The 22,388-nt window shown below is 44.6% G+C and overlaps 1 protein-coding gene across 1 annotated transcript in view; it reads right to left on the bottom strand.

Annotated features, from left to right (window-relative positions):
- The window catches only part of PCSK5 (proprotein convertase subtilisin/kexin type 5), a 430,298-nt gene that overhangs the window by 91,158 nt on the left and 316,752 nt on the right, over nucleotides 1-22,388 (bottom strand). The window contains exons 21-24 of the mRNA XM_012813041.1: nucleotides 11,169-11,271; nucleotides 5,480-5,616; nucleotides 2,971-3,177; nucleotides 1,682-1,750 (exon numbers count right to left, since the gene is read on the bottom strand). Of these exons, the coding sequence (XP_012668495.1) occupies nucleotides 1,682-1,750; nucleotides 2,971-3,177; nucleotides 5,480-5,616; nucleotides 11,169-11,271 (516 nt within the window). The remainder of the gene's footprint in view (nucleotides 1-1,681; nucleotides 1,751-2,970; nucleotides 3,178-5,479; nucleotides 5,617-11,168; nucleotides 11,272-22,388) is intronic.

Below are 22,388 nucleotides of genomic sequence, written 5' to 3'. Positions count from 1 at the left end.
TTCTTGCCTCATCCTCCCAAGTAGCTGGGACTACAGGTGCCCACAACAGCACCAGCCATTTTTTGGTTGCAGCCATCATTGTTGTTTGGCGGGCCGGGGGTGGGGATTTGAACCCGCCACCTTAGGTGTATGTGGCTGGCGCCTTAGCCACTTGAGCCACAGGCGCCGAGCCAATATGTACAACTCTTATGTATGAATAAAAAAGAATTAATAAAATCCAATAAGTAAAGCCAATAAAAGTCTACTTTATTCTGGCACAATATAACCTCTCACAACTCTGGGCATGATCTACAGAACACCAGTATCAGGCAGCTCATAGAAAGGCCAGTTCTCCAGCCCAACAGCAACTGGTGGGTCAGAATCTGCATTATCACAAAGTCCTCATATGATCTGATCCTCATATGCACCCTGAAGTCTTAGAAGCACTAGTCAATCACAGCGTTCATAGAAGCTCCACAAACAGCAATTATTCCATGAACCTTTACTTAGTTTCCTTGTGAAGATTCTACATGCTAATTATTTTCTATATCTTACCTAAACTTATGTTAAGATACGATCCCAGGATTCGGCGACCTCCCTGTTTTTCATTTTATAGCCAATCTGATGGTGCTGTGTGTTACAAACTGTCCCCATCACCTGCTCCACTCAAGAACTAGGCACGTGAGAGGGGGATAAAGAGGGGCACTGATCTGCATTAAAGAATGGTATTGAGGGCTTGGCGCCTGTTGTGTAGTGGTCATGACACCACTCACATATACCAAGGCTGGTGGGTGCAAGCCTGGCCGGGGCCAGCTAAACAATGACAACTGCAACCAAAAAAAAAAAAAAAAAAAAAAAAAAGCTGGGCATTGTGGCGGGCACCTGTAGTCCCAGCTACTTGGAAGGCTGAGGCAAGAAAATTGATTAAGCCCAAGAGTTTCAGGTTGCTTTGAGCTGTGATGCCACAGGCCATGGTACTCTACTGAGGGTGACAAGTGAGACTCTGTCTCAAAAGAAAAAAAAAAACTGAATGATATAGAGGACTCAAAGGCTTTCATTGCATGATGGGGATTTTTTTTTTTTTTTTGCAGTTTTTGGCTGGAGCTGGGTTTGAACCCACCACCTCCAGCATATGGGACTGGCACCCTACCCTTTGAGTCACAGCACTGCCCAGCATGATGGGGATTCAAACTCCACTGTCCCCGCTCTGCTTTACTCTCTAAGGACTGTCTTAGGCTCCAAGCAACAGAGTCACTATATAAAGGAAAATCCTTGATCTCTGTACCCACCAGCTTTTGTGTTTAATCAGGCATTTCTGACTTGAGTTTATTCATTGTTCGTGTTCAAAATTTGTCACCTTGAAAAGCTAAGGAGAAGCTGAGTCCCCTGGTCCCTTGAAACGTGGTCATTGTTAGATATCCCCTGCCAACTAGATAACAACCAAAGGGAAGGGTGTCACCATCTCCTTTCCTAAACTTGAGCTGAAGAAAGACAAGAAACCTTTCTGTTGCCTCAAAAGCAAGCGCCTTGTCACCATGACCCTCTTTGTATCGGAGCGAGCCTACGTAATGGATTTGATGGAGACACTGATTCTGACAGCAATGAAACGAGTCCCTGCCGAACAGTAACACTTTCTGATGAGGAAGTGTGGGGAAGGACACAGCTCCTTGAACTCTTTAAGTAACCAAGGAAGAGGACATACCTGAGCTGCACCCCAGACACCCCTCTTCACAAGGCACACATTCTTCATAGTCGGGGTCTTGGACTTCACCTACACAGTGTGAGGAGTGAAAACCAGAAATCATTTCTACTCTAGTGAGTAGAGACACATTAATTGCTGTAAAAATGTGTTGGTGTGTAGCTTATTTTAAAGTAAATCTCAGAGCAATTCTGAAGCCTAAAACCATCCTTGAGCATACGTGTGGCTTCTACTTTTTTTTTTTTTATCTCTTTCTATTAATTTAATAGATTGTATCAGCCGACTTGGGGACAAACAGAGCCACGTTGAACTCTATTAAGTTATGAAGTCAAGGTGGTAGATTTTGTTTATTAAGGAAATCTGTTCTGCTTCTGGGAAAATGGGATTGAGTGTGTACATGGACAGGTCCTCTCTCTCTTTTTATCTGTCCTACTAAACTTCTTTTTTTAAGTTTTAAGTCTTTTTTCACATTGCTAAATATCAAGGAGAGACAGAAATGAATGATATATTTCTTTCTTTTTTTCTTTTTCTGTTCAGCAGGCCCCAGCCGGGTTTGAACCTACCAGTCCCAGGGCACAGGGCTGGCACCCTAACCCCTGAGCTACAGGCATGTGTTGTAATAATTATAAACAAGTCCTGGAGCTCTTTTCTGCACCAGGCAAGGCATAATTCTGATATTATGGAGCAGAGAGACAGTCTGTGGCAATTCTTACACAGAAGAGAGCCACAATTATGTATTGTTTTTAAAGCTCCTTCTTCCAATATGCGAAAAGAAACTGGGCGATAACAGTAACACATATGAGTCACAGAGACTTCAGTATTTTCAAGTAGTTTTGGGCAGGCTGATTCTTATTTGCTTCTCACAACAACTCTAGTTTGGAACTATGTTCTCCTTTCACAAATGAAGACACTAAGGTGGGGCAGATGAGATAGGTTTTACCCAGGGTGTCCTATATCTAGTAATTGGGAAGAAGACAAGTGTTGGTCAGAACTTTAGGTTTCTAATCTAATTTTTCCCACAATCTCCCCTTCCCTCATTCAAAATGATGTCCATCTGATGTCTAACTGCACTCCTGTGACCTTGGATTGGGTCTGGGGAAAACTCGAAAAAGGATGTGTGGGGAAAGAGAGGGGGGTAGGTACTACCGTCCCCACTTGACATACAGAGTCACGCAAAGTCATCTCAAGCACTGACACTAAAGCCAGAAGGCAATTCCATTCTCCAGAACATGCAGGATACAACCCCTCCTCCCACCTGCGGGGGCTGGGCAGGGGCCCCAGAGCAGCAGTACCTTGTCCACACTCTAACTTCTGGCAGGTGTGGTTGGCGGGCACCACGAAGTAGCCACCCCTGCATCTCACGCAGACATGTGGGCTGTGGCAAAGCTCACAGTTGTCCGGGCAGGGCAGGCAGCTGTTCCCCTGGGCAAGGTAGTGGCCTGCTGGGCAGCTCTCTCGACACTCTCCCTGGTACAGGAAGTATTCTCGGCCACGCTTGTCTGAACAGTGAGAGGGGCAACCAAAAGAGAGAAAATGTGCAATCTTAGCCTTGAAGCGAGTAAATTATAAACCATTTTATTGAAAAAAGATATGAGTGAGTGCTTGTGCTCTTGGGGAATCAGGAATATAAGAATGGATATAATGAAAAGTGCGATATCTATATCTTTGTAGTTGAAGACTTTTCCTTGCAGGGAATGATTTTCTAATTTTTTATATATTTGAGTGAACAGCAACTACTATCTGGGATAACCCTGCAAAACCACAGGCCGTGCTCAGTGAATGACTACAATTCAAAATGTCTTTTACTTTCCCCAGGGCTCCTTTTGGTATCCGCAAAAGCTCTCGGACTCGGGGGCTATGGAGATCCCATGATAATAAACAGATGCTTAATGATACACACATTTTACGAAAGTGCAATCTTTTAAAATGATTTTGAGTTATCAAAATCATACCCTTGTATCAACCACCTACGTTCAGCCCATTCCCATCGGGGCAGCCTTACTGGAGCCCTAGACCAAGCACCCCTCTTTGACTCCTTCAGATGCCTTCCTGAGGGTTCCTTCACTTACAATCAATAATGGGGTTAATACAGGTGCACCTAGACTACTTCCGCTCTCCTAGAGTTTTTATGGAGAGTGTGCTCCAGATAGCCATCTTCTCTGAATCAGATTTCCAGCGTGTTGCTGCCTCAAAAGAGCAGCCGATCTGTGTTACCCAGAACAAGCAGACTCTAGTGTTCACTTGTCGTGCGATCTACCACATGGAGGTCCAAATCCAATCGCAGATCTGGGACTGCAGCTCACGGATCTCATCTTCATACAGCAGCCTGAGGAAGTGATTTCGTCAGTCAGCCCCTCCAGGTGGGACTCCAGCTCCACCTTGTTCATGTACGCTTCATCCACATCCTTCTTGATGAGGTCATTCTCCATCTCCGCGCGCTTGTTGATCTCCTCCTCATACTTATTCTTGGAGTCCTCCACCAGCCCCTGCATGCTGCCAAGCTCTGCCTCTAACTTCAGTTTCTCCTGGCCCAGTGTGTCCAGCTGTCCCTGAAGGTTATTGATGCAGCATTCAAACATGCTATCCATGTTGCTGCGAGCCGTCTGCTGCTGCTGCAGGAGGTTCCATGTGGTCTCCAGCATCTTGTTCTGCTGCCCCAGGAAGCGCACCTTGTCGATGAAGGAGGCAAACTTGTTGAGGGTCTTGATCTCCTTCTCCTGGGTGTGCACGGCCTGAATGTTGGGGTCCACCTCCAGGTTGAGCGGGCTCAGCAGGCTCTGGTTCACTGTGATGGCTGTGATGCCCCCCATACCTCCAGCCCCAGCGTATCCTCCACCCAGACCCAGGCTGGTGCCCAGGCCACGCTGGAAGCTGCCGCCGCCCACCCAAGGGAAGCATGAGGAGCTGATGCGGGCACTGGGTCCACTGCTGTATGAGCGGCTGCTGAAGCCCGTGGGGCAGAGGTGGACACTTTGTAGGACTTCGGGTAACCCTGATGGACATGGTGAAGACTGGAGTAGAGGCAGGTGGGCCAAACCAGAGATTTGAGAAGGAGCGAAAATCTGCTTCTAGATCAAATATTCTAAGTTTTTAAGAGAAATAAGAAATACAAGTTTTTATTTGAAATTTCCCAATTTTGAGATTTGGTTCAAATAAAAAGAATTATGTAGGCCAAGCATGAATCTATCCCATGAGTTCCAAGTGGGGGACAGGCATATACACTGAGGCTGGAGAAGAATCACAGGTCAGGCTGAGGAGGACCTTTGGGACCACAGAATACAATCCAGTGACAGAAGAAAACTTGCAGAGGAGGAAAAGCTGGACACAAAAGTTCTCCTTTGTAATCATTTGAAGTGATGATCTTGTTCCTGCAGGCTCTGACAAGCCTACATGGCAAAGCTCAGCTCCAAGAAGACCCTGACACAGCCTCTAATATGATACCTCTCTCGGAGATGTTAGGTGTCTTTCTTAATTCCCTCGCTTTTCACTTTATCTCAACAGCTCTTGGCTTCCCTGTCTATCTCTGTCCGACTCATGTTTCTACACCTTTCTTCCTCCTTCCCTGGGAAGATCTCACTTCACTTCTCTCTCATCTTTTTAAGGGCAGTGAGTCTGGGTCTATAATGAGCAAGGTTTTCGTGTCCTGACAAGAAGCAGGAACTTCAAGGTTGTGCGTTCTCTCTAATGAACAGCTGTCTAATCTCAACCTTCAACCCCAGAGACAAGGCCAGTGAGGCAAGAGTGCCCAGCAGGAGAAGAAAAGGTTTGCGGTCAGGATGCACGAGGAGCAGCAGGCCTCACCTGAGCCACAGGAGGTGCAGTTGGCAGGCCCACTTCCTTGGCAGCTCTGGCAGGTGTGGTGGCATGGATGGCACTGGTTCTGAAATTCATATTTCCAGAAAGGACAGTTCAAAACACAGCGGCCATCGTCAAAAATCCTAGAGGAAAAGCAGAGTGTTAGAATTGATCAAAGACTTTCTCAAATGGTCCTAAGTATCTGAACATGTGATATTTGTGTTTCACCCCACAGATTTGACTTCACTGTTCCAAAGACAAAGGGGATGCCCGGGTCTGATCACCTTAGAACGTGTGAACTATTAGTCCTGTACCAATCCTTGGCCCAAGATTTGGATTCAACACCAGGCATGCCAGAAATAGGATGGGAAAGCAGTCCAGATTCTGGTTCCAAACAAGTTAATTTGTGCCCACAGGGATTGAACCCAAATTGTAGACCCCAGCAAAATCTAGCCAACACTCAGATGGGGGTCTGTAACCTCTGCATACATGAAATGGGCCTCTGATTCCAGAAACTTTGGAAAAAATATTTTTCCTTTATCTAGCAGTATGCTCGTACTTTGCAAGGGAAATGGGAACTCCAAGGGCTCTTGAAGGGTAGACAAAGCACTATTCTGTAGCTTAGGTGCTACTTATAAACTTGGCCTATGCACATTGCAAGTAATCAATGAACTCTGATTTTGAGGGCCATTTTTTTGGCAAGCATTTCCTGATTTATGGGGTACTGCAGTCTCTGTTTTCTGACTATACTTGTGAACATGTACAAGGGCATTGGTGATATATATATATATATATATATATACTCCACAATACCTATCACAATGTCATGGTTAATATTTTATAGTTTTGCTTCATTTTGTTCTTTGCAAAGTAATCCCAAGAGCAGATGTGATTAAGTTGTTTCCATGATTTCTGCTCAGAAAAATACAAAATGTTTAGCAGATGCAGGAGTCCGGGCTGGGTAGCTCATGCTGTAGTAGGTATATGTACTCTAGAAGGCCAAGGCAAGAGGATCACTTAAGATGAGAAGTTCAAAACCAGCCTGAGCAAAGTGAGACCCTATTTCTATTCAATATATAAAAAATAGCCAGTTGTGGTGGCACCTGTAGTCTTAGCTACTTCAGAGACTGAGGTAGGTAGATCACTTGAACCCAGGAGTTTTGAGGTTGCTGTGAGCTAGGCTGACACCACAGTACTCTAACCTAAAGCAACAGAGTAAGTCTCTGTCTGGATAAGAAACAAAAAACAACAACAAAAACAAATTTAGGAGTCAGAGGTCGGGTGTGGTGGCTCATGCCTGTAATACTAACACTCCGGGAGGCCAAGGCTGGTAAATTGCTTGAGTTCATGAGTTCAAGACCAGCATGAGCAAGAATGAGAGCCCCATCTCTAAAAAACAGCTAGGAATTGTGGCAGGAGCCTGTTATGGTAATCTGTGAGCCCCGATGTCTGGCCACTCTTTATTTCTATTTATCCACTGACTCAAAAATTCTAGGTGAACAAGATATCATAATTAGACTCAAATGTAGAAGGAAGAAGCTCTAGGGTTGGGCGTGGTGACTCATGCCTGTAATCCACACTCTGGGAGGCCAAGGCAGGTAGATTGCCTAAGATCAGGAGTTCAGGACTAGTGTGAGCAAGAGTGAGACCCCCCATCTCCAAAAAATAGCCAGACATTGTGGGGGGCACCTATAATCCCAGCTACTTAGGAAGCTGAGGCAAGAGGATCACTTGAGCCCAAGAGCTTGAGGTTGCTGTGAGCTAGGATGACACAGTACTCTACAGGGGAAAGAAAGTGAGACTCAGTCTCAAAACAAAAACGAAAACAAATTCAGGGCTCAGCGCCTGTATCTCTGTGGTTAGGGCACCAGCCACATACACCAGAGCTGTCTGGTTCAAATCCAGCTCAGGTCTGCCAAACATCATGACAAATACAACCAAAAAATGGCTGGGCATTGTAGTGGGTACCTGTAGTCCCAGCTACTTGGGATTTCCTTCTCTCTCTACCTCCTCTCTCCACTCAGGCTAAGGCAAGAGAATTGCTTAGGCCCAAGAGTTTGGAGGTTGTTGTGAGCTGTGACGCTACAGCACTCTACCGAGAGTGACATAGTGAGACTCTGTCTCAAAACAAACAAACAAACAAAAACAATTCAGGAGTCAGATAGGTAATGTGAACAGATGATGAGGGCTCCACCCTCCAGAGTTTCTAATTTAGTAGATGCTGAAAATTTGCATTTCTGACAAATTCCCAGATGATGCCAACGTTGCTGGTTTGAAGAGCACTCTCTGAGCCTCGCTGCTTAGTGACAGTCTGGATTACTTTGGAATTCGCTAAATGATTCCTAAGTAGTATAGGTGAGCTCCCTTAGAACAGGAGTTACTACACCAGATGTGCAGTTTAACTGAGTATCTGGCATAAGCTCTTATGGGCATAATGCTGCCCAGGAGAGCTGAGTGGGCCCAGGAGAGCTGAGTGGGCCTGCAAGGAAAGGGGAGGACTTCCTTCTCTCTCTAGCTCCTCTCTCCACTCAGGCCAGACACCATACAAAAGGCAGGCTGGGTGTAGGCCTCCAGCTACTTGTTCCTCGGTTTGTTTAAACTCCACTTTTGCAGAGCTAGAGTCAACTCTTCAATGGAGGGTGGGCCATTTCAATCCCAGGACTGGAGGAAACTGGGGCCAGGGGAAGGCGTCCTGAATAGTATGGCACTTGTAGCCATCCATCTCTGTCATTCCCACACCCTGAAAGTCTGTGTTGTTTGTATAGTTTGGAAACAGAATGGGATTCAAACCAACAACACGTGACAGAAGGCCACCTAAGTGTAGTATACCCAGCCTGGCCAGTTCTGGTCACCACTGGCATGAACGATCCTTTTGGCCCACTGCAGAGTGTGGAGTCCAGATCTAAACAACACTCACGCACATCTGGCTGTCCACGTCGCAACAGGCCACAGGCCCCCTGCACTATGACACAGAAGGAGATGCCTGTTCTCCCCGCCCAGAACTTTAGCTGATGGCACTAGTGCCAGCGGGGAATTTCCTGGGCCCACCGAGGCTCTGGTTTCAGAGCTAGATTTTTAAGAAAATAATTTGGATGTGGCGCTATACATATATATTTTAAAAATTCCTATAAGAAAAACTCCCATAAGAATGTCTGAAGAATTTAATCAAGATTACTCAATGTTCTGCAAAAAAGAGAATGTGGCAAGTTTATTCTAGGGTTCATTTTCTCGCTAAATCCAGGTGAGAAAGGGATGTAAAGTACATCGTCATCTTGTCCTTAGGAAGAGATGACAGATTGAGTTGGGGGGAAATCATTTCTTGGGAGAGGTGATCTAATTCTCTCAACGGGAACCATCTAAAATCATCCAGAAACAGAGGAGGAAGTAGACAGTATAACACTTCTGTGTTTATGTAGGAAAACAGCTGCCTTTCTGATTTGATTTTAAGAAAGTTTCAAGCACATAATTGTGCTTTAAACCACCTGGTCCTCCTAAGGATAGCTTAGGCGACATACCCAATTTTTATAAGTGCATGATTCTTTTGAAAGATAGAACAGTACGGAAGATAACTTAAACGAAGGCTCTGAAGTACATCACTTGCCTATACTCTCCATCCTCCTCAAGAAAAATTGCTAAGAAACTTGAAGAAAAGCCCCATTTTAAATGGCCATAGTTTTCAACAGACACCAACACTTCTCCCTGATGGAGGAGAATAGAGAATTTGCTCCATGAAAGCCGAAAAGGAGGCTGATGATTCTTTTCTTTAAAGCCAACTCAAGGACCACCAGTCATCTAACTCATGGATTCCTGAGACACCCAGGAAAGCTCATTTCTACAGGGGAAGAGCTTCTCTCCCTACTCATGCCTGCTCTTGACCTTTTCCCAGGTAGTGAAGCCTTCCGGCTCCAACACAGCCGACAGAGAGATGGTTCAGCTCCAAAGAGCGGGGCTGAGATGATCTTAATGTTGGCACTGAATATTCCAGGAGGTCCTAGGAGTTGTGTGTGTGACAGAGAGAGAAATGAACTGCAGTGGAAGGAACGGCAAGTCAGAGTTAGCCGGTCTTCTATGCTAACTGTTGGCTTGGGCTAATTAAAACCACCACAGGGCACTTAATATATTTTCTTGGTGATTTAATGTTCTGATAGGATGAAATCTGGTTTAAAAAAAAGTTTTTTTCCTTGAAATTTATTGAAACAGATCAAATAAAACATGATGAGTCAGAACAGAAATCATTTTAAGCGCTTCAGGGCTGGGGTGGGAAACCAGCTTGGTCAACAAGGACCCTAGCATTGCAGGGCTTTACATGGAAAACACACAGCAAAGGGAGCTTTGTCAATTGTCTTGAAGGCGCTAAACTCAAGGGTTTATAGAAATAGAGAGGAATCATGGTAGCTGCCAAAGGCTAAATTGTCCCCCTTATTCAAGATGTTCAAACACGCAATGAGAATTAACCGTCGGTGTGGTGGGAAGTTAGAGGAGAAACAGGACCTCATTTTGGGAATGTCATCTGTATCTTATAGTGTTCCCTGAAGCTGTTTACAAACAAATTCAATATTTAGAGGGATGGATTTCTTAAAGAGACCTTGGAAAAGGGTTCTCACAGTTAGCATTAAAAATTCTTAAGATGATTCTTTTGTGTCTTCTTCTCTCCTTCCTCCTTCTTTCTTTTCTTTTTTTCCCTTCTTTCCTTTCTTCCTTCCTCCTTCTGAGAGCCAAACCTACAAAACTGATTGCACACCTTACCAAGTTCTACAAAACACATTTACTAAATTATTATGTGTTGGTCACTGGCGAATAAAGGGACAGATAACCCACAGCCCCTGCTTGCAAGGGTATTACAGTCCTAAGGAAGAATTAGGATAAAATGACCATCATGCAAAGCAAAGGGAATGTCCAGACTAGAGATGTGAAGCGCGTGCTGCTGGGCGGCCTCTTGGTCGTGGTCAGAGGAGAGACCCTGCTTCCCGCACATTTATCAGGGCAGTGATGGGGCCATTCATTCAAACACTCAGCCAACTGATCCTAAGTGCTAGGATCAGAGGAGCGTTGACTAAAAATACAACCAACCTCTACCTTCTTTCATCAGAAATTCTCAGAGATGCTCATCCTACACACATACTTGGTATTCCTTCATTCACCAGGTTACCAAACATTGATTGTGCACCTGCTGATATCTTAGCACTGTGGCTGGTAGTAGAGATATGAAGACGAGTATCTCGGGGGCTTACAGTCTAAGGAAGAAATGGATTTGTAAATGAATGTCTTCACAGGACTCTCACAGAAGTTTATATAGAGCACGGGGGATAGAAAAAGGAAAGGCTAATTCTCCTGGGAAGATGTCAGCAATGCCATCTACACTCTACAAATGACTCTGGAAATGAGCATGTATTTAACCAGCAGAAGGAAGTGCTGACTGAGGGATGGATGTGAAGAAGGGATGAGATTCCCATAAAGTAGCATCATATTAACTGATAAGTAAATCTTTTCAGTGTCCAGGGAACTGGTCCTTGCAGTCGGTCCTACGCATCCTGGAGAGAGGATGAGACAGAGGTGTGGTCTGTGGTCAGACCAAGGAAAATACCTGTACCACAGATTGGAGTGTGGTGCTTTTTTTCTGTAGCCCCTCGGGGTGGTGAGCACCTCCTCCTTCCCTCTCCCTCTCCCCACTAGGGGGCACTGAGTGGCCACTCACCTTGCCATGGGGCAGCCTGTGCAGTCTTCCTGGGTTGGCCCCCGGCAACGGGCACACGAGGTGTCACAGGCCTGGCAATGGCCGTGCTGGTCAGTGAATTCTCCTGCGGAACAAAATCTAGTTGTTTACTTCATTTCTACATGGTGAGGCTGCCTGTGCTGTCAGTCTGAGAGCAGCCAGAGCTCTCTGCAGCCGCTTGAAGGCAATGCGGACAGCATGGGGAGCAGAGGCCCTAAATGGCTTCGGCTGCCAGTCCTAAATCTCGACCTTATCCTAACAATTGCCCCTCCTCTCTCAGGGGCCCCAGAAGTTGGAACCTCAAAAAGTTATGAGGCAATGACATAATTCTGAATCTAGTCAACATGTGTTACACATTTTCTAAGTAGAAGAGCCAAGGGGGGCTTCCTGCTGCACCCCTTTCCTGAGCTCCTACTGACTTTCCCATTAAAAGCCGAGGCCTGCTGGCCCACGGAGACCCCAGTTATAGACTTGGTTCAAACCCAGATCTTGTCTTACCACCCCACAGGGTCGGGGGTGGGGGATTGCGGTTACTGGTCAGGAATGGGAGTTGAGTCTTGGCTGACATGTGGCAGATGTGAGCTACGTGTCACCCTGAAAGAGTAACATTGGAGAGACAGCCAGAGAATTCTCCTTTAACTGGAAAGTTTATCTTTCCCGAGGAAAAACACAAATGAGGCCTTGCCACAGAAGTGCATCCAGACTCACAAATTTCTTGTGAACATTTTAAGAAATGACTTATATGGCAAAGAGGGGAGAGAGAGGCCAGCCTCCCAGAAGGTGATAATCCAAGGATGGGCTCCCGTTCATTGACCCCCAGCCTCCTACCTACACCACATTCATCCTCCCTGCCATTATCTTTTTAAAAGCCCACAGACGTCTTCAGTCAGATCCAAAGAGCCACTTTTTCTAGTTTGAAACCTGATCATGCTCAGAAACAATACTTTCAGATTTTGGCAAAGTCACAACCTTCCCTGGACCCACCTCCCCAACCTCAACAGCCTCCTGAGTGTGTCTGAACATCATGAATCTGAGATCCAGATGGTGCGGTGATGCAGCAGGACCTGCCCAGAGTTTAATCAAGTTGTCTCAGTGGAACTCTAGGATTTACTGTCTGATTTATTGTAGTTGCATTGAACAGAGCTATGGAAACTTTGATCCGACTGGTCAGGGATGGAAGGAAACCCATCCTCTGGCCTTTTCCCCATTGCTTTACTGAATTGACATAGTTTATATGTGTGTAGACCTTACATATATACTCATGCGTGTCCCACTTGCTAGCACTAAACCACAAAGATGAACATGATGAGACTATCAGAGTTTGCTCTCACATAGCAGACTAAGCCTTTCGTGTAATGTTGTTCTGTTTGTTTTGTTAGCTGAAAGGGAAAGTGGTGCCAGCGTCTAAGAACAGCATATTCACACACCCGACAATCTGTCTTCTAGTCTTCTCAGGTTACTAAGGTACACCCTGGACTGGGAATCTTTTAGTACGGTTTGTAACTCAGGAATGAGTTGGGGACATCCCAGGAGAGCTGGGCCTAACGAGGGCCCAACAAGCAGGAACAAAGAATGCAGATAAGCAAGTAGTTCACTGCACAAGACTCCTGCCTGCCTATGTCGTCATGTGGAGGCTGAAATCCAGGACATGTTCGTCTCGCTGTGACATTGGCTGCCTCTGCCCCTGTGGGGATCATCATTCGTGAACTCAGATGAAGGTGTAGAATAGATGGGTGGTATTCTTGGTAAGTATCATTCTGTCTAGCAGGGGTGGTGATTTCTTTCTTTTCTTTTTTTATTAAATCATAGCTGTGTACATTAATGCAATCATGGGGTACAGTGTGGTGTTTACATATACAATTTGAAATACTCTCATCAAACTGGTTAACGTAGCCTTCATGTCATTTTCTTAAATTGTGGTATATGTACACCATGGAATATTATGCAGCCCTAAAGAAAGATGGGGTGGTGATTTCAAGTTGAGATTATCTTGCTTTTAGGAGGCATCATATTAATGCAGCCTTTTAACTTATTCAGGCTCCCCACTCCACCCCTTGCTTATTAACCTTGCTGTAAGTGCTTCTACTTTTGTTGTAGGAGGCACAACCAACTAGGAAGTGTGATTATCAGTCCAGGCACCAGCAAAATTAAGAGCAGAGGATCCAGGGCAAATGTGGTAGGAAGAAGTAGATCTTGCTTGCAGAGGCCAATGCGAACAATTTGTATTTACAGAGTTGGATGAAACCTATATATCTTTCAAAAAATATACACTGAATGGAAAAAGCACAGAGGAGAGTCATAAAAGCTTCAAAACCCAAGGAAAGTATATTCTAGAGAAATGTGGGCTCATGGAGAGCATGGTATATCCACTCATTCATTACATGGATTTAAAAAAATCTACATACATGCCAGGTAGTAGGAGAGATTCAGAGACATACAAAGGATAAAATATTTTAAATTAAAAAAATCTTGCTCTGCTAAACCAAATGCTATTTAGATGGTTCTGAGAGTTATACCATAGTCACATCCAAATTCTTTTTAATTACAGATGATGGTGCATCGCTAGGTTAGGTAAGGGCTATCAGGATGTAAGTGTGAAACTTTTAAATTCTCCCCTGTATCTCTTGCTTGCATTCTCATTGGCTTCTATATGCCAGTAGGTGGCATTAATACCTTGGCTTTGCATTTCAATACCTTGACCTACTCCACTGTAATGGCCTCTATTGGCACCCTCAAAGTGCTACCTTAGATACACCAAACACCAGGGATTACCCCATTTCTAAGATTTTTTTCTGAGATGAGGTCCTGCTCTTTCACCCAAGTTGGAGTATAGTGGCATCACTATAGTTCAGTGAAACCTCTAGAGTAGCTAGGATCACAGATGCACATTGATATATCTAGGTTTTTTTTTCTTTATGTTTTTTTTAGGGTCTCACTATGTTGCCCAGTCTGGCCTCAAACTCCTGGGCTCAAGCATTCCTCCCACCTCAGTCTCTCAAAGTTCTGGGATTACAGATGTGAGCCATGGCACCCAGCCTCCAATATTTCAAATATGCCTTCCAAACACACCTCCTTATGCCCTACTGTGAGTCTGTATCACCCCCAGTGGCTCCTGACCATTACATGGCCATCTTTTCATTCACTTCTTTCTATATCTACTTTGTATCCCCACTTGGGCTGGGTCAACCATTCCAAAGCCCAGGTTCTACCCCTATTCTTTCTCAGGGGAGACACTACCTGTTAAATTGCTGATGAGATACATGAGTTCCCTTGGCTTCCTTTTTCTCAATGTCAAAATTCCCTTCCATCTTCTCCTGACCGGTCACTTGTTTTCTGTCTCTAAAGAAGGTATGTGGGTATGTCTTTCTTTCCATTGTCAACTCTCTGTTTAATGTTATTAATTTTCTTTCCTCAGACTATTTCTCCATCTAGTTTCTCTGTCTTCAATATCTTCCAAACATCTCCCATCATTGCCTGATCTACAAAAGTTCTCCCCTAAAATCAAGCCTTTTCCCTCCCTGATAAATGACTCTTAAAACTTGTTTTTCCCTCCTACCATCTGGGAACAAAACAGAGAAAGCTTCATGACCTTGAAGCTTATGTAAGAGAGTCAGCACAGGACAGCTAAACTGTGCATGTCTCCCGAGTCTGCACAACTCTTGCGCTTGAGAGCAAGCTCTGGCTTTAGAACAGAAGAGAATAGAAGGAGGTCCCCCATTCCCATATTTATGTAGGTGCCTAATTAGTTATATAAACAACCGTCTGCGGCCCCAAGGCACCAGTTTTCCGCTGCACATTTGGAACTGAAGAAGCCAGATCCCAAGGACACAGGGCTGCTTCTGGGGGGGTGGGTGGGGCAGGAGGTTGCTGGAGCAGCAAATGCTTGTCATCTGCTGATTGCGCAACAAAGCTGAATGTTTATGACAGGCATTATATACAAAAGCTTTAGAAAAAGTCACTTTTAGCAGAGACTTCAGGGGCCAGTATTCTGTTCTCCACCTCATCCAATAAACTCTTCTTTCTGGCACCTTATCCATTATTCTGATGTCCAAATTATCTTTCTCCTATGATCAAAAAGTTTCTATTTCCCTTTTAGTTCCTTTCTAATCCTATAATCGTTCAAAGTACATTGAGAAGATAGAGTCACGTGGAGAAGAATGATACCCCAAAAGTTGAAATATTTGTAAATCTTATTTACAAATGAGTGGCTTGATCTGCTTGTTCCATCTCTTGATAATATTGCAGAATGTTATCAAGAAGTCTAGGTTGTAAATAAAATTGATGAAGTCATCCCAAATAGGAAAACGTGTCACATTATCCAAAGCTGCAAAATATGATTTAAACATAATAATTTTTAGGTTTCCATGGCCAGAAGGACCTCTTTTCTTCTGATGAAGCAATGTTTTCTTTTATACCTCTTAGTATTTTTATTTTTTTTTACAGTTTTTGGCCGGGGCTGGGTTTGAACCTGCCACCTCTGGTATATGGGGCCAGTGCCCTCCTCCTTTGAGCCACAGGCACCGCCCCCTCTTAGTATTTATTTATTTATTTATTTGGGGGTAGAGTCTCACTGTGCTGCCCCACCGCCCCCTCTTAGTATTTATTTATTTTGGGGGCCGAGTCTCACTGTGTTGCCCCAGATAGGGTGCCAGAGTGTCGTGGTATCATAGCTCACAGCAAACTCTTCCCTCAGCCTCCCGAGTAGTTAGGACTACTGGCACCCACCATAATGCCCAGCTAGTGGGGACTGGGTCTCATTCTTGCTCAGGGGGTCTGGAACTCCTTAGCGCAAGCAATTGACCAGCCTCCACCTCCCAGAGTGCTAGGATTACAGGTGTGAGCCACCATGTCCCACCACAGCATTCTTTATTAATTAGAGCCTAATTTATTGTAGAATTCAAATAAGTAAATATGTACACTAAACAAATTAATAAACAGAGACGTAGGTAGGTTATGACATGGGTTTGCTTTTTAAATTTTCAATAGATTTGGTGGTACAAATATTTTTGTAACATGGATTGTTACAGAATTTTATAATGTAATGCTGACATCAAGGCTTTAGTTATACCCATCACCAGAACAGCGCACATTGTAGCCAATAGGTAGATGATTATCCCCCACTCCTCCTTCCACTCTTCCCCTTTCTTAGAGTGATATGCGTTCAAAACAACTTTTTAACAAGGTGATTAGAAAGAGAGGGTGGAAGGAACATTGGAAGAGATTCAGCTGCTTGGTGTTTGATCTGGTTCCTTCAGTGAACAACCCTGGAGTAGTAAAGTATCTGTCGACTTCTGCCTTATTCATGTGCCTTATCACTCAGACGCCAGGAATCATCAAGTGGGACTTCACTGAGTAACTAACATCACAAGGGCTAATCAAATAATACTATCTCTTTGCAGGGAGGCCAAAACAGTTTCTAACTTAAGATATCACTATGCGAAGACAATCTTTGCAAAAAATAATCTATACATTTCTTTCTTTCCACCAGCTACAATAAACACTTAGCAACACTTTCCACTAAATACATGCTAATGAACTAAGTCCATTTTTAAAGCCTCATTAAGTGTGAAGTTTGATAGCCAGGCTCAAAATGTGAGGCCATCAGTTGAGACGGCAACATCTTTCCTTGAAAGTCTGCAGAATCATTCAGCCTTAAAAAGGAAGGAAATTCTGACAAGTGCTACATTCAACATGGATGAACCTTGAAGACCCATGCAAAGGGAAAGAAGCCAGTCACCACAGGACAAATATGGTAGGATTCCACTTATCCAGATAAGGAAGAATGGTGGTTTCCAGGGACTGGGAGAGGGGGAGATGGGGAGTCATCGCTTAAGGGTACAGAGTTTCAGTGGGGAAGGGTGCAACAGCTCTGAGCGTGGATGGTGATGATGGGTGCAGAGCAGTGTGAGAATGATCGCAGTGCCATAGAATTGCACACTGAAGATTGTTTGAACGGTAAATTTTATGTGGTATATATAGGGTGGCCATAAAGTTTGGGTGCAATTTAAAATAGTGAGCTATTTAAAATTGCATATGACCTTTACGGCCAGCCTGTATTTTGCCACAATTAATAAAGAAGTCCACACAATTGAGTGTGTTCCCGAGCAGGCCAATACTCAGTTTTAGCCAATCCATAATTTTCAGTATTGTTTGCCTGTTGGGGTAGGGTGCAAAAAGCATGAAGCCTCCTGGGGAGCCTGTCTGCTGAAGTGAGGCTTGGGACACCTAATGTGATAATGGAAATCAAGGCTTGTGGACAGAATTTGTGATGAGGGAGACAGATGTCAGTTGGAAAGCTCTGGGTTCTTCCTTTCCTCAGGATCCACTGAAGGCAGAATGAACATTAGGCAGTGAGAAAGAGAGCCCTACGCCCAGATGTAGGTGTAGGTGTCTGGAGGACACTACTTCTCTCTCCTGTCCTCTCAGGGACAACTTGCCCTTGTCCCCTCCACTCCACACAGGCTCTTCTTTTTGCTTCGTTTGTTCTTGTTGTTTGAGACAGATTCTCACTCTGTTGCTATGGCTTCATCATAGGTCACAGCAAACTCAAACTTTTGGGCTCAAGAAAACCTCTTGCCTCAGCCTCTCAAGAGGCTGGGACTACAGCCCGCCACAACACCTGGCTAGTTTTACTATTTTTAGTAGAGATGAAGTCTCACTCTTGCTCGGGCTGGTCTCAAACTCTTGAGCTCCATCAATCCACCATCTTGGCCTCCCAGAGTCTAGGATAACAGGCGTCAGCCTCTGAGCTCCGGCCCGCACAAGCTCTTTTTGATGGACAAGCTCATCCTTCCTGGTCCCACTGCTTTTTCATTCTTAGGGCTTGACATTGACGTTCATGGTGTGTGTACATGTTCTAGAATGCTACTCTGGCAGCTCGTGGGTTGGCACTACCTCAAAAACGGTGGATCATAAATTGTGGATCTAACACACATGTAAATATTTCATTTCCTTCAGCTTATGTGTTGTTCAAAGGGCAGAATTAAAAGTTGATCTTTCTAGTTTCCACCGCTGTCTGGCCCCTGACTGCAGTCAGGTGGTTAAAAAATATATATATCCAAATTGACATCTTGGCTCACAAACCTGAATGTAGTGGTGATGCAGCAATCACACAAGCTCCTATTCATGGACACCTACCACATTGCAAGTGCTTTTCTATATAACATTTAATCCACACAACAACCTCCCTTATAAACAAGGAACTGAGGCTCAGGGAGATTAAAACATCTTGCAAAAATTACATCGGCGAGGCAAGTGGTACTGTGACCCAGGTGTGTCTGTGGCTGAGCTCACACTTTTTCAGTATTTTCTGGTATGGATTCATATCCCCTTTGAGCACTCCCAGTAGCTTTGCTATCTATGAAAAGAAAGAATTGAGTATGTGCATCATCTAACCTACTTGGTGAGGTCAGGGTATCGAAAAGGAACTTACTGGGAAGACAAATGAACTTTGAGCAGGCTTGTTCCGTAAAGTGATAAAATATCTTAAATTTTTTTGACCCTCCAAATTCGTTTTCTTTGATAAAATGGCCACCATTCATTAAAAGGCAATTCCATGATCCACATAAACTGAGAATTTATAAGTTGCTTTTCTGCCTGGTAGGCTACAAGCTCCTAAGAGGAATTCATATATATATATATATAATTTTTGCAGTTTTTGGCTGGGACTGTGTTTGAACCGCCATCTCTGGCATATGGGGCTGGCGCCCTATTCCTTTGAGCCACAGGTGCTGCCCTCAAAAACATTTTTTGAACGAATAAAATGAATGGGTTGGGGCTCTGGACAGGGATTTTCTATACTGCTCCATTCTGTCACAAAACAAGTGAACTAGCTTCTTAGAAATAGTTCATAACCTGAATTATGATAACAGCTCTCTGACTCTCCATTTATATGACAATCTAATTACACAGATTGGTTCTGAAATGTCTTTTCCTCAATCAAGAGATTTTTGCATTGCGGCCATGTTAGGGAAAAGTCACTCTAAATCCTAGCATGAGTATGCAAGAATTAAAAAGTCACAGAAAGACAGATACCATATGACGTCACTTATATGTGGAATCGAAAAAAATAACAATAAAAGGGCGGCGACTGTGGCTCAGTGGGCAGGGCGCCGGCCCCATATACCGAGGGTGGTGGGTTCAAACCCAGCCCCAGCCAAACTGCAAACAAACAAACAAAAATAGCTGGGCGTTGGGGCGGGCGCCAGTAGTCCCAGCTACTCGGGAGGCTGAGACAAGAGAATAGCCTAATCCCAGGAGTTGGAGGCTGCTGTGAGCTGTGATGCCACGGCACTCTATCAAGGGCAATAAAGTGAGACTCTGCAAACCAATAATTTATTGCATTTTTTCAAAATAAACAGAGGAGTGGATTTGGAATGTTTACAACACACACCCCCAAAATGGCAAATGTTTGAGGTTTTTGGATGTCCCTATTACCCTGATTTTATCATTACACTGTATGAGTGTGCCTGAAGATCACATTTACTCTATAAAAATGTACAACAATTGCATATCCATAAAATTTTACAAAAAAACCACAACACCCTTGAGCTAACAGAAGTAGAGAGTAGAATGGTAGTGAATACAAAATTTCAGTTAGACAGGAAGAATAAATTCAAGAGTTCTAGCCTACCACATGGTAACTATCGTTAATAATAATGTATTGTATACTGGAAAATCCCTAAGAGATTAGACACTAAGTGTTCTCACCACAAAAAAATATGTGCGGTAATGTATATGGTAATTAGCTCAATCTAACCATTCCACAGTGTATGTATATTTCAAAGCGCCGTGTTGTACAACTTAAATACACAAGATTTTTTGGTGTCAATTAACATAAAAAAGGGCACTGAACAGCTGGTTGCAGGGCCCGACACGAGAGGAAAAAGGCCTGAGTGTGATTATTATGTCCAATTAAACAAAATAAATTTACAAAACCTCTCACTGAACCTGTGGATGAGGAAAATCACAAAAATGCTTTTGAAAGCAGAGTATGGTAGCCATACATCCACTCATAGCCCATCTTAGATGCGTGAAATTTCTGGACCCTTTCTTTCTTTACTGGGCTACCTTTGCTGAGTGACCGTAGAAAGGTCTACAGGTCTGCTGGTGCACTCAGTCTCTTTGCTTATCAGAGTTGCTATTTTATCCCCAAATGTCCCCTCTATCTGCGACTGCTGAGGGCCTGCTCTCATGGGGGCAAAGATACAGAGTTCCCAATGAGGGGATATATGAGGGTTTTACTGTTTGTTTGTTGTTTACTTTTGAGACTGGGTTTCACTATGCCGCCCTTGGTAGAGTGCCATGGTGTCATAGCTCACAGCAACCTCAAACTGTGGGGCTCAAGCAATCAATCCTCTTGCCTCAGCCTCCCTAGTAGCTGGGACTATAGGTGCCCACCACAGTGCCTGGCTCCTTTTTTTGCTGTTGCTCAGGCTGGTCTCAAATTCCTCAGCTCCACCGATCCACCCACCTTGGCCTCCCAGAGTGCTAGGATTACAGGCATGAGCCACTGCGCCTGGCCTGGGATATCTGAGTTTTAACACATAATGACAGAAATGAACTACCATGATTTGACAGACTAACTCATTTACCTTTGGAAAGCATCTCCGCCTACCTGGCGCAGGTCGCCCTTAGAAAGTGACTGACTTGGAAGTGCTGAGGCCCAGGAGGAAGGGGTGAGCTTCACACTGGAAGGGGGTGAGCATTGAACAGAGCTTCCTTATAAACCTATAAACCTACTTTGAGTGAGCACAGCCCTATCAGGTCTTAAGAGCACAGCCCTATCAGGTCCTTGAATTGATGAAAATGGCAGGTGAAATTTTCAGGAGTGTGGCCCTCACACACCTGAACTGAACAAAGAGGGCAAGCATGCAGGTGGTTAAAACTTAATATGGTCAAAATGTTCCCTGCCACTCTGTTCAGTTCGGAAACTCGGGCACATGGATGAGACCCGTTAGCAGGCACTTTTCCTTCCTACAGAGTCCCAGTCAGCTTCTCTCCCTTATAACTCACCCTTGAACCTCTTTAAAGTTCCTCACCTGCGCTTCCACTGGCCCTGGGAAGGAACTTCCTGAAATCACTGTCTCTCTCTTCCTCTGCATCAGCACCCAGAAAGTGCTGACTCATCTTTCCTCGCCCACGCTTCCTTTCGGCTTTCCTAGGTCCTGCCTTTTGTGCGCAAACATTTCAGCCAAACCTCTAATTAGGAGCAAAGAGAAGCCCCTGGAAAGAGGAGGCGTTGCGTTCCCAGGCCGAGGCTGCAGCTGTGCTGTAGCTGGTCCCGGCTTCAGAACTCGACAATTTAGTCTCCCGTGAGGTCCTCATTAACACCTCTATCTGAGACATCTGCTGGTTTGTCTGGGGACAGGTGTGTGTATGTATGGATCGTGGCACCCACAATGTGTCAGCCCCTTGGCAACTGAGGAAGGGTTGGATCAGTCAGGCCGCCCAGTGCTTTCCTGGGAGTGACCCAATTGTGCTTTTCCAAAAGCCTAAGTGTGACATAAGGTGCCTACTTACATTGGCATAGCAAGGGCACTGTGTGGGTAAGGCGTACACTTTGGAGTCATCTAAACCCGTGTCCTGGGTCTGATTTTTGGCACCCTTCCATCTCCAGCAGTATGGAATTAACCAAATCACATGTTTCCTGGACATTCCTCTTCTGTAAAATGTAGATAATAATCTCTCTCTCATGGGCTGTAGTGGGGATCCGATGAGAAAACAGACCCATAGCACCAGCACAATGGATGGCAGAAGGTTAGTTATAATTATCGTGTACTTTAATTATGCTATCTCATTAAACCTCCAATTATAACCTTGGGTAGACACGGGGATCAGCCTCATCTGACCAAGTAAAGTATTAAAGCAGCGGAATGTTAGCTCTGTGAACATCATTCAAACTCTGGTCGGATTGGCTCCCAAATTGTGCTTTTCCTACCGCCCCTGAGGGTGCTTGAAGAATGTCTTGACTGCATATGTGGGTGGCAATGAGGCAACTGAAATTAATGACCCCATGGACCAAGAACAATGACCTTGCAACCTACACAAGTTATTTTATAACATTAGCATCCCTTTGGAGACAGCCTCCCTATCCCCGTGCTAAACCAGCTTTTCTTGAATTTTGCTGTGGAAAATTCCAAAGCCATGGCTATGCCCTTCTCAGGCTGCTGAGGTCGAAGTCTGTCAGAAATGTATGAATCT

The sequence above is a fragment of the Otolemur garnettii genome, unplaced genomic scaffold, assembly GCF_000181295.1.
Source record: "Otolemur garnettii isolate 467f Iridium unplaced genomic scaffold, OtoGar3 scaffold00006, whole genome shotgun sequence".
In the NCBI taxonomy this organism is placed as follows: domain Eukaryota; kingdom Metazoa; phylum Chordata; class Mammalia; order Primates; family Galagidae; genus Otolemur; species Otolemur garnettii.
Note: the sequence above shows the minus strand (reverse complement) of the source record. Positions and strands in the feature narration are given on the sequence as shown.